The sequence below is a fragment of the Pinus tabuliformis genome, chromosome 9, assembly GCF_031772625.1.
Source record: "Pinus tabuliformis cultivar Carrire ecotype Pingquan chromosome 9, CPIR1, whole genome shotgun sequence".
Classification (NCBI taxonomy): Eukaryota; Viridiplantae; Streptophyta; class Pinopsida; order Pinales; family Pinaceae; genus Pinus; species Pinus tabuliformis.
In genome coordinates, this window is record NC_142307.1 from 1,593,460,845 (window position 1) to 1,593,474,277 (window position 13,433).

At 38.8% G+C, this 13,433-nt stretch overlaps 1 protein-coding gene across 1 annotated transcript; it reads left to right on the plus strand.

The window, feature by feature from the left end:
* Positions 1-2,308: 2,308 nt before the first annotated feature.
* On the plus strand, positions 2,309-3,097 carry LOC149154827 (uncharacterized). The gene has a single exon (XM_089444234.1). The coding sequence runs from the start codon at positions 2,309-2,311 to the stop codon at positions 3,095-3,097; it is 789 nt and encodes a 262-aa protein (XP_089300360.1).
* The last annotated feature ends 10,336 nt before the right edge of the window (positions 3,098-13,433 follow it).

Below are 13,433 nucleotides of genomic sequence, written 5' to 3' on the forward strand. Positions count from 1 at the left end.
ACACACACAACCCAATAAATCTGAATATTGGTTTTTGCCATCAGATTTGCAGCCTTTAGGGTCCTAATCTCCTAAACCATGCTTGAATCAACTACAAAATGTTGTTGTGATTACCAGCTACGGTGTCAGCCATGAGTATAACCATTTATGTACAAATTTGAAATTTCTAGTCAGCCTCTCCATAAGGATCACTCGACCGCTTGTGTTGGGTGCACTATACCCCAAAAGAAAGATGATTCTGGATGAGAGCATACATTATGCATATGCGTTCCCACTTTGTCTATAAATCCGATCTGATGAGTGAAACAAGGTTTTAGTGGCTCCTTGAATTTCCCATGGTGAATTAGATTTTGGATAACTGCTAGGGAATCTCGATACTCATCCATAAGCACAAAGGCTACATCTCCTCGATGAAATCTTAATCTTTGTAGCCTACAAAGCAAAATATTGTTGTGACATAGCACTAATGTGTGTAATGTAGAATTGCAACTTGTATAAGATTTCTCTACTGTACCAGCCAGGAACCAACCCATTTGCGCCATATTTGTTACTACAAACCTTCTGAAACCCAAATTTTATAAACGCATTAAATCTTTCGAGAGCTGCTTGTTCACTGATTGAATAATTGAAGGTAGGCCCTCGACAAATTTTTGTTGCAGAAGGTAACAACCATAATAATTGTGTGACACTAAGAAGAGGACCAAAGAAAATGTAAAATTTCCTGCAGAGTATTCTACATTGTCGATCAATTTCTGCCTAGGGTTTGAAGAGTGTCTTCGGCTTTCTTACCGCCTTATGTTTCCATTCTTCCATGCGAAAGAAGAGATGGACACCTTCACATGATAGCCCTTGGGCACCGTTGTTATTGCAGACATTGAAGCACATAGATCTACACATTAAACATATAGGCACACACGAAAATCTCACACAATAAATTAATATAATCTTACATGCTCTAAGCTAAGCTATGTACTTAGCAATAAAACATCAAGGCTCTCACATCTTCTTAGCCTTTCCCTGAAGGGATCAAACAAGAACTTGGTCTAATACCACAACACAAAATAATTCATACACATAATCTTATTATTACACAATATAATTCATACAAATAATCATATTATTACACAATTACATTCAATTATAAAACAATTATATAATTAGTCTTAGATCCAACTAATTTTAACATTAAAAATAAAAATGAAAATTGAGAAAATCTCAAACCAATTCTAAAATCGACCCAACACATCGATAGAAACATTACCGACCTTACAAAATATCACTAACACTTCTCCAACAAAGTATTGTATTCCGCTCTATACATAAATGTATTTACGCCACTTAAAACATGTTCCACAAATTATGAAAGCATGAATGACCATTTAATTACGCCGTAAGGCGTTCCCTCTAAAATCGACTCTCCAAATTGCTTTTCTGTCTTAATTTTAACCGTCAGATCCATTGTTAGACGATTCAACAATGGTCTGCCATCCAATTTAATTGAAAAACATTAAAAAGCTTTTAAAATATAAAATTAGTTAATTAAAAGTTTAACTTGTGCTTGGGCAGATAGCGGCTTTGTTGTAGAGAAGGGTCAAATACCTTCTTATTTGCTGCAGGAGGATGTGAAGAGGGCCACGGAGGGCAAGGATAGCGGCTTTGCTGTAGAGAAGGCTCGAATACCTTCTTATTTGCTGCAGGAGGATGTGAGGAGAGCCACGGAGGGCAGGGAGGTAGTACCTTCTTCTTTACTGCAGGATGAGGAGGGCCATGGAGTGCAGGGAGCGAAGAAGCAAGGAAAACACTGCAATTTGCTCCGTGATTAGACTAAAAGAATAGCTCTGCAACCAGTGCACCATTGGGGTTACAGATGCAGGTTCCTGGATGGTTTTCTACGGTCGCCAGGCCCGGTAATACCTCTGGCGACCTGGTAATACCTCAGCTCATTATTCTGGGACTTAACTTCTTCCCTTTCCTCCATCTTTCAAGCAGTAACCCTATCATAATTGTTCTGTTGCAACATCGGTGAGGTTTTCTTATTATTCTTTTCTTCACCTTCACCATCAGAAATGCGGGTCTATCGCAGTCTGGAGGTGAGAGATTCTGCCAGCTCGCTCAACCGGATTGAGACCTTGTTCATGAGGGTTCAAATTAACCAAGGCAACTCTGAATTCCTCTATCAACAAAGGTATGTACCGAGGTTTAACTTTTCATCTTAAAGAGTTTGGAAACCCTAATTTAGTTTTATATTTCCTGCAGGACTCCGACATGAAAATATCATGCAAATAAACCAAAGAAATTAGCTACCAGGATGTTATTGGTTGGTGCTTGGTTTGCTCCTTACCCTATCCCTATCTCTCTTCTTTCAATTGCAGCGCACAAGGCCGCTGAAACAGCAAGTGGAATGCAGCGACAGAAGAAATTCCTGCATGCAATTGGTTGCTGTTATAGGGTATCTCAGATAGGAAAATCAGAAGCAGAAGCATCAACTATGTTGATCAGATTTGGTATTGCAAGAAGTAGCACCAGAGAGGGATGGATTAACATGCATGAGATGATTCAGTTATATGCAAGAAAAAGAGGAGGCAACTTTGCTGCCAGAGCTATGTTCCAAGGTGTTGGTAGCAGAGGGGAAATCTCCCTACATTCAGAGCATTTATGGGCAGCTTGTTTTCTTGTATTTGGATTTGTAAATGACCCAGTGATTGTAGAACCTAAGATATCTGCATTACTTTCCTTCATTAAAAGAGTAGCAATTCCATTGGCACTTCTTTCTTTTACTTCCTTCTCAAGATGTCGAGAAACTTTAGAACTTCTACGCACCTGTGCCTTGGAGGCTGTCGAAGAGTCCTTTGTTTCTCAAGTGAAAAATTGGTTGGATAAATCCACATGTTGGAGAATGCTTGGTCGCGCTGATACTAAATTGGATGAGTATCTTTGGAAAAATGTAACACTTTTGAAGGCTTTGCTTTTGGAAATCAGGGCAAAACTAATGCTCAGAGGTAGACTATATGATGGAGGGGAGGATCTCTGCAGAACCTGCATCAGTATCAGAACAATAATGTTGGGTGCAGAACATCCTAACACCATAGCTGCTTAGCGAACACTAGCCAAACTTGTCAGATACCAAACAAATATTAGAGTTGGGTATATCATAAGTTTGATTAATGCAGTTGACATTCAACTGTGGAATATGCAGGCAACATTCCGGTGCTCACCAATTCATTCCCCTGTCATATGTTTAGTAGTGAAATATTACTCGAAAAGTTCGACATGTTGTTTTATTCTGTTCCTCTATTTTTTAGGAAAAATCACTATGCTTTGTAGAGGATATCACTAATTCAAATGCGGTACAATTCAAATGGCAGATGTCATTGGTTGGTGCTTGGTTTTCTCCTTACCCTATCCCTATCTCTCTTCTTTCAATTGCACCGCATAAGGCTCCTGAAAGACCAAGTGGATTGCAGCTACAGAAGAAATTCCTGCATGCAACTGGTTTCCGTTGTAGGGTATCACAGATAAGAAAATCAGAAGCAGAAGCATCAACTATGTTGATCAGATTTGGTATTGCAAGAAGTAGCACCAGAGAGGGATGGATTAACCTGCATGAGATGATTCAGTTATATGCGAGAAAATTGGTTCTTTGTTTCTCAAGTGCAAAATTGGTTGGATTAAAAGAGTAGCAATTCCATTGACACTTCATTCTTTTAATTCCTTCTCAAGATGCCAGGTAGCTTTAGAACTTCTACGTATCTGCACTTGTGCCTTGGAGGCTGTCGAAGAGTCCTTTGTTTCTCAAGTGCAAAATTGGTTGGATAAATCCACATGTTGGAGAATGCTTGGTCGCGCTGATACTAAATTGGATGAGTATCTCTGGAAAAATGTAACACTTCTGAAGGCTTTGCTTTTGGAAATGAGGGCAAAATTAATGCTCAGAGGTGGACTATATGATGGAGGGGAGCATCTCTGCAGAACCTGCATCAGTATTAGAAAGGTAATGTTGGGTGCATTTCATCCTGACAACATAGCTACTCAGCAGACACTAGCCAAACTTGTCAGATACCAAACAAATATTAGAGTTGGGTAGATGATAAGCTTGATTAATGCAGTTGACATACAACTGTGGAATATGCAGGCAACATTCCGGTGCTCACCAAGTCATTCCCCTGTCATATGTTTATTAGTGAAATATTATTCGAAAAATTCTGCATGTTGTTTTATTCTGTTCCTCTATTTTTTAGGAAAATTCACTATGCTTTGTAGAGGATATCACTAATTCAAATGCGGTACAATTCAAAGGGCTTCTTCTACTTAAAAAAAGATTATGGAGGACCATCAGATTGCCAAAGGACAAATTAAATTGTGAGCGGGGGATGATTGTAAGTCGTGACATTTTTTTTCTTCTTTTACTCCCATGTATTTCCTACTTATTTAGTCAATATTGGGAAAAAGTTAGATGTTGCTGGCTACAATTTTGTCCATTTGTATGTTTTTAATTTATGTTCAATTTTGTAGTGAAAACTTACAATCAAATATTTCTATGACATTTTTCTCTTTTGTTTTCAATCTTTTATTAAATAAGCATAATGGTGTAAATCATATTACAAAAAACTTAAAAGTTTGGTGGAAGATTATGGAGAACCATCAGATTGCCAAAGGACAGATTAAATTGTGAGTGGGGGATGATTGAAGAATTGGATTGAAGTTCATTGAATTCTGAGTTGGGATGATTGGGATGATTGAATTCTGAAGTTCACCCTTGCACAAGCCAATTGCAATGTCTTGGTAGTCTTTGAAACCAAATCTTCGCGCACCCTTAGGTAAGGTTTGATTTGCAACCAAACCCTCAGGTAAGGTTTGATATGCAACCAAATCCTCACACAACCTCATGCAAGGTCCAACCATTCAATATATTGTATTCAAAATTACTGGGTTCATTAAGAAATTTAATTCTTGCTTCTTTATCACAGCGTGAGCAATGGCCATGGCGACCCTTGGAAGCTATGTCTTTGATGAAGGGAAAGAGGAGGGATTTTTCAGTAGTGGAGCTTGATGCACTAAGAAAAATTGAAGAAAGGTTGGGTCGGTTAACATTAGGCCTTGGGATCGTTGGTTCCATCCTATCAGAGCTTCCCATTACACCTTCTAGACTCCTTGATACCATTGATAGGGTGTCCTTGTGAGATATGTAATGGAGTATTCGAGAAGATTCAACTTTGAGAAGTCATCCCTTTCTTATGCAGCTTCTAGATGTATGCTTCAACATTCTTGATCATGCAAATAAACCAAAGAAATTAACTACCAGGATGTTATTGGTTGGTGCTTGGTTTGCTCCTTACCCTATCTGTATCTCTCTTATTTCAATAACAGTGCACAAGGCTCCTGAAAGAGCAAGTGGATTGCAGCTACAGAAGAAATGCCTGCATGCAATTGGTTGTTGTTGTAGGGTATCTTAGATAAGAAAATCAGAAGCAGAAGCATCAACTATGTTGATCAGATTTGGTATTGAAAAAAGTTGCACCAGAGAGGGATGGATTAACATGCATAACATTATTTAGTTATATGCGAGAAAAAAAGGAGGCAACTCTGCTGCCAGAGCTATGTTCCAAGGTGTTGGTAGCAGAGGGGCAATCTCCCTACATTCAGAGCATTTATGGGAAGCTTGTTTTCTTGTATTTGGATTTGGAAATGATGCAATGATTGTAGAACCTAAGGTATCTGAATTACTTCCCTTCATTAAAATAGTAACAATTCCATCGGCACTTCATTCTTTTACTTCCTTCTCAAGATGCTAGGCAACTTTAGAACTTCTACGTATCTGCACCTGTGCCTTGGAGGCTACCGAAGAGTCGTTTGTTTCTCAAGTGCAAAATTGGTTGGATTAAAAGAGTAGCAATTCATTGGCACTTCATTCTTTTACTTCCTTCTCAAGATGCCAAGCAGCTCTAGAAATTCTATGTATCTCCACCTGTGCCTTGGAGGCTGCCGAAGAGTCCTCTGTTTCTCAAGTGAAAAATTGGTTGGATAAATCCCAATGTTGGAGAATGTTTGGTCGCGCTGATACTAAATTGGATGAGTATCTCTAACAAAATGTAACACTTCTGAAGGCTTTGCTTTTGGAAATGAGGAAAAAATTAATGCTCAGAGGTGGACTATATGATGGAGGGGAGGATCTCTACAGAACTTGCATCAGTATCAGAATGGCAATGTTGGGTGCAGAGCATCCTAACACCATAGCTGCTCAACAAACACTAGCCAAACTTGTCAGATACCAAACAAATATTAGAGCTGGGTAGATGATAAGTTTGATTAATGCAGTTGACACACAACTGTGGAATATGAAAGCAACATTTCGATGCTCACCAAGTCATTCCCCTATCATATTTTTATTAGTGAAATGTTATTCGAAAAATTCTGCGTGTTTTTTTATTCTGTTCCTCTATTTTTTAGGAAAATTCACTATGCTTTGTAGAGGATATCACTAATTCAAATGTGTTACAATTTAAAGGGATTCTTCTACTAAAAAAAAAAAATATTATGAAGGACCATCAGATTGCCAAAGGACAAATTAAATTGTGAGCAGGGGATGATTGTAAATCGTGACATTTTATTTTTCTTCTTTTACTCCCATGTATTTCCTACTTATTTGGTGAATATTAGGAAAACGTTATATGGTGCTGGCTACAATTTTGTTCATTTGTATGCTTTTAATTTATGTTCAATTTTGTAGTGAAAACTTACAATCAAATATTTCTATGACATTTTTCTCTTTTTTTTTCAATCTTTTATTAAATATGCATAATGGTGTAAATCATATTACAAAAAGCTTAAAAGTTTGGTGGAAGATTTTGGAGAACCATCAGATTGCCAAAGGACAAATTAAATTGTGAGTGGGGGATGATTGTAAATTCCGAGGATGATTGAAGAATTGGATTGAAGTTCATTGAATTCTGAGTTGGGATGATTGGGATGATTGAATTCTGAAGTTCACCCTTGCACAAGCCAATTGCAATGTCTTGGTAGTCTTTGAAACCAAATCCTCGCGCACCCTTAGGTAAGGTTTGATTTGCAACCAAACCCTCAGGTAAGGTTTGATCTGCAACGAAATCCTCACACAACCTCATGCAAGGTCCAACCATTCAATATATTGTATTCAAAATTACTGGGTTCATCAAGAAATTTAATTCTTGCTTCTTTATCACAGCGTGAGGAATGGCCATGGCGACCCTTGGAAGCTATGTCTTTGATGAAGAGAAAGAGGAGGGATTTTTCAATAGTGGAGCTTGATGCGCTAAGAACAATTGAAGAAAGGTTGGGTCAGTTAACATTAGGCATTGGGATCGTTGGTTCCATCCTATCAGAGCTTCCCATTACACCTTCTAGACGCCTTGATACCATTGATAGCGTGTCCTTGTGAGATATGTTATGGAGTATTCGAGAAGATTCAACTTTGAGAAGTCATCCCTTTCTTATGCAGCTTCTGGATGTATGCTTCAACATTCTTGATCATGCAAATAAACCAAAGAAATTAGCTACCAGGATGTTATTGGTTGGTGCTTGGTTTGCTCCTTACCCTATCCCTATCTCTCTTCTTTCAATTGCAGCGCACAAGGCTCCTGAAAGAGCAAGTGGATTGCAACTACAGAAGAAATGCCTGCATGCAATTGGTTGCTGTTGTAGGGTATCTCAGATAAGAAAATCAGAAGCAGAAGCATCAACTATGTTGATCAGATTTGGTATTGCAAGAAGTAGCACCAGAGAGGGATGGATTAACATGCATGAGATGATTCAGTTATATGCGAGAAAAAAAGGAGGCAACTCTGCTGCCAGAGCTATGTTCCAAGGTGTTGGTAGCAGAGGGGCAATCTCCCTACATTCAAAGCATTTATGGGCAGCTTGTTTTCTTGTATTTGGATTTGGAAATGACCCAGTGATTGTAGAACCTAAGGTATCTGAATTACTTTCCTTCATTAAAAGAGTAGCAATTCCATTGGCACTTCATTCTTTTACTTCCTTCTCAAGATGCCAGGCAGCTTTAGAACTTCTACGTATCTGCACCTGTGCCTTGGAGGCTACTGAAGAGTCCTTTGTTTCTCAAGTGCAAAATTGGTTGGATTAAAAGAGTAGCAATTCCATTGGCACTTCATTATTTTACTTCCTTCTCAAGATGCCAGGCAGCTTTAGAAATTCCAGGTCTCTGCACCTGTGCCTTGGAGGCTGCTGAAGAGTCCTCTGTTTCTCAAGTGCAAAATTGGTTGGATAAATCCACATGTTGGAGAATGCTTGGTCGCGCTGATACTAAATTGGATGAGTATCTCTGGCAAAATGTAACACTTTTGAAGGCTTTGCTTTTGGAAATGAGGCAAAAATTAATGCTCAGAGGTGGACTATATGATGGAGGGGAGGATCTCTACAGAACCTGCATCAGTATCAGAATGGCAATGTTGGGTGCAGATCATCCTAACACCATAGTTTCTCAGCAGACACTAGCCAAAATTGTCAGATACCAAAAAAATATTAGAGTTGGGTAGATGATAAGTTTGATTAATGCAGTTGACATACAACTGTGGAATATGCAAGCAAAATTCTGGTGCTCACCAAGTCATTCCCCTGTCATATGTTTATTAGTGAAATGTTATTCGAAAAATTCTGCATGTTGTTTTATTTTATTCCTCTATTTTTTAGGAAAATTCACTATGCTTTGTAGAGGATATCACTAATTCAAATGTGGTACAATTCAAAGGGCTTTTTCTACTAAAAAAAAATATTATGGAGGACCATCATATTGCCAAAGGAAAAATTAAATTGTGAGTGGGGGATGATTGTAAGTCGTGACATTTTTTTTTCTTCTTTTACTCCCATATATTTCCTACTTATTTAGTGAATATTGGGAAAAAGTTAGATGTTGTTGGCTACAATTTTGTTCATTTGTATGCTTTTAATTTATGTTCAATTTTGTAGTGAAAACTTACAATCAAATATTTCTATGACATTTTTCTCTTTTGTTTTCAATCTTTTATTAAATAAACATAATGGTGTAAATCATATTACAAAAAATTTAAAAGTTTGGTGGAAGATTATGGAGAACCATCAGATTGCGAAAGGACAAATTAAATTGTGAGTGAGGGATGATTGTAAATTCTGGGGATGATTGAAGAATTGGATTGAAGTTCATTGAATTCTGAGTTGGGATGATTGGGATGATTGAATTCTGAAGTTCACCCTTGCACAAGCCAATTGCAATGTCTTGGTAGTCTTTGAAACCAAATCCTCATGCACCCTTAGGTGAGGTTTGATTTGCAACCAAACCCTCAGGTAAGGTTTGATCTGCAACCAAATCCTCACACAACCTCATGCAAGGTCCAACCATTCAATATATTGTATTCAAAATTACTGGGTTCATCAAGAAATTTAATTCATGCTTCCTTATCACAGCGTGAGCAATGGCCATGGCGACCCTTGGAAGCTATGTCTTTGATGAAGGGAAAGAGGAGGGATTTTTCAATAGTGGAGCTTGGTGCGCTAAGAACAATTGAAGAAAGGTTGGGTTGGTTAACATTAGGCCTTGGGATCGTTGGTTCCATCCTATCAGAGCTTCCCATTACACCTTCTAGACGCCTTGATACCATTGATAGCGTGTCCTTGTGAGATATGTTATGGAGTATTCGAGAATATTCAACTTTGAGAAGTCATCCCTTTCTTATGTAGCTTCTGGATGTATGCTTCAACATTCTTTATCATGCAAATAAACCAAAGAAATTAGCTACCAGGATGTTATTGGTTGGTGCTTGGTTTGCTCCTTACCCTATCCCTATCTCTCTTCTTTCAATTGCAGCACACAAGGCTCTTGAAAGAGCAAGTGGATTGCAACTACAGAGGAAATGCCTGCATGCAATTGGTTACTGTTGTAGGGTATCTCAGATAAGAAAATCAAAAGCAGAAGCATCAACTATGTTGATCAGATTTTCTATTGCAAGAAGTAGCACCAGAGAGGGATGGATTAACATGCATGAGATGATTCAGTTATATGCGAGAAAAAAAGGAGGCAACTCTGCTGCCTTAGCTATTTTCCAACGTGTTGGTAGCAGAGGGGAAATCTCCCTACATTCAAAGCATTTATGGGTAGCTTGTTTTCTTGTATTTGGATTTGGAAATGACCCAGTGATTGTAGAACGTAAGGTATCTGAATTACTTTCCTTCATTAAAAGAGTAGCAATTCCATTGGCACTTCATTCTTTTACTTCCTTCTCAAGATGTCGGGCAGCTTTAGAACTTATATGTATATGCACCTGTGCCTTGGAGGTTGCCGAAGAGTCCTTTATTTCTCAAGTGCGAAATTGGTTGGATAAATCCACATGTTGGAGAATGCTTGGTCGTGCTAATACTAAATTGGATGAGTATCTCTGGCAAAATGTAACATTTCTGAAGGCTTTGCTTTTGGAAATGGGGGAAAAACTAATGCTCAGAGGTGGACTATATGATGGAGGGGAGGATCTCTGCAGAACCTGCATCACTATCAGAATGGTAATGTTGGGTGCAGATCATCCTAACACCATAGTTGCTCAGCATACACTAGCCAAACTTGTCAAATACCAAACAAATATTAGAGTTGGGTAGATGATAAGTTTGATTAATGCAGTTGACATACAACTGTGGAATATGCAGGGAACATTCCAGTGCTCACCAAGTCATTCCCCTATCATATGTTTATTAGTGAAATATTATTCGAAAATTTTTGGATGTTGTTTTATTTTGTTCCTCTATCTGTTAGGAAAATTCACTATGCTTTGTAGAGGATATCACTAATTCAAATGTGGTACAACTCAAAGGGATTCTTCTACTAAAAAAAAAGATTATGGTTCCATCCTATCAGAGCTTCCCATTACACCTTCTAGACTCCTTGTTACCATTGATAGGGTGTCCTTGTGAGATATGATATGGAGTATTCGAGAAGATTCAACTTCGAGAAGTCATCCCTTTCTTATGCAACTTCTAGATGTATGCTTCAACATTCTTGATCATGCAAATAAACCAAAGAAATTAGCTACTAGGATGTTATTGGTTGGTGCTTGATTTGCTCCTTACCCTATCCCTATCTCTCTTCTTGCAATTGCAGTGCACAAGGCTCCTGAAAGAGCAAGTGGATTGCAGCGATAGAAGAAATGTCTGCATGAAATTGGTTGCTATAGTAGGGTATCTCAGATAAGAAAATCAGAAGCAGAAGCATCAACTATGTTGATCAGACTTGGTATTGCAAGAAGTAGCACTAGAGAGGGATGGATTAACATGCATGAGATGATTCAGTTATATGCGAGAAAATTGGTTCTTTGTTTCTCAAGTGCAAATTTGGTTGGATTAAAAGAGTAGCAATTCCATTGGCACTTACTTCTCAAGATGCCAGGCAGCTTTAGAACTTCTACGTATCTGCACCTGTGCCTTGGAGGCTACCGAAGAGTCCTTTGTTTCTCAAGTGCAAAATTGGCTGGATAAATCCACATGTTGGAGAATGCTTGGTCGCGCTGATACTAAATTGGATGAGTATCTCTCGCAAAATGTAACACTTCTGAAGGCTTTGATTTTGGAAATGAGGGCAAAATTAATGCTCATAGGTGGACTATATGAAATGTCAATAATCTGAGGGATCCAAAGTCCCTAAACATGTTGTTCTTACACTTAGAGGAACAAGGTCTGCAAACCACAGCACTGAAAATCAGTTCTCCACCTGAAAACACTCAAAAACAGGCTATTTCTGGATCATGTCAGCTGCTCCACTGAGCATCTGCGCTGAATGTCAGCTGCTCCTCCTTGTACCTGCGCTGAAGGTCAAAACTAATGAAGGCTACCTGCGCTGGGCGAGATTGGCCAAGTGGCACAGTCATTCTGCAAGGTGTCAACTGCCCAGGAAGCTTCCAAACTGACACTTGGGTCAAGGAATTCGCCTAGTGATGAGTAAGAGGGTCTTGATCTCCAAGTGGAAGCAAGATTCTCCAAGTGGACTCAAGAACTGAAGATTAACTAAAGTGGGAGAGGACACAAGTCAGCTTCAGGCCAGTCTCAAGATGACTCATCCTTTCTCCAAAAACCTATATATAGAGCTCTCTCATGAGGTCTAAGGAGGCTGGAATTTGGTGCAAGTAAGGAAGTGTTGTTGGTTTGTGATTAGAGCTATTGGGTGTTTGCTTGAGGGAGGTGAAGAGGAGATTTCTTTCAGCAGGGAGGTGTTGCTGGATTGGGCCCATTGTGGTTGTAACTCTCTCAGAACTTTACTTCTATTATCAATAAAGTATTTGAGGTTCTTCTATATGCATGTGTCTTTATGATGAATAGATGCTTGTATATTTGATTTATGCGAATCCTATAATCGATTATGGATGTATGCTTCTTGTAGTTTCTTTTTCTTGTGCTTTTACAGGATCTGTGTGTAGCTGGCCCGGTGAAAGGACAAGGAGCTAGGAGTAAGCGGCAAGGAGTGAAGACTGGATCGACTATTAGCACAAGATAACGGTTAGTAGATCATCCTTTTCTTCCCTCTCTCATCTCATAAAGAAGAAACTTTGAATAGCTTTGAATTCTGTTGTTGCTGGAGTACTATCACCTTCAGAGTGGGATAGAGGCATTCTGCATTAGATACTTTTCCCCCCAACAAAATGGTGACTCCGCTGGGGAGCGTACCTTGTTAGTTTGTTGTGTTTCTTGCTATTCATTGCATAAACAAGGAGAGTACCGAATCAAACTGTGTTTGAATCCATCAAACACAAAGTAGAGGGCAGCTACTCTGGCTCAGTTTCTGAGCAAGTTTATGATTTGAAGAGCTGATCCACAAGGACTCTAATAAGCTCTTAGTGATAGCTTTTCATCCTCCTTTGCATCCCTTAGTGTGTCCTTGACTGATAGCTTATGATTTGAGCAAAAACTGTGAATTTTTGAGCAATCTGTGACCCGGAAACCGAGACGGACGAAAGTCTCATTCTTCATTGCAGACTGTACAAAGGCAGTCTGCATTTCAGCGCAGTTCCCGAAGGGGCTACCTGCGCTGAAGGTCAAACAGGCAGTGTTACACCTGCGCTGGACCAGTCTTGGCTTGAGTTACTGTGGTTTTCTGCTGTGTCTTGATTTGTTTTCACTATTGTTTTTGCTATTTGCTGCCAGTCAGTAGGCCTATCTGAAACCATCTTCCTTTGTCATTATTCCGCCTCAGTTGTATAAAGAAATTGTATTTGTTCTTTTGTATTTCTTGTGTCATTTACAGTTTCCCATAACGAAAGTGAACCAGTCATGCATTGACCTCTTAGATCTAGACCTGTGATTAAGTGTCGTTTTGATCTTAAGAGTTAGTTTATTTGCTGTTCATAGCTGATTGAGTTTGTTGCTTTCGTTATATGGTTTGAATTTATATATTTCTAAGTGTCGAAACAAGTGAATCGTAAGGTGTCTTT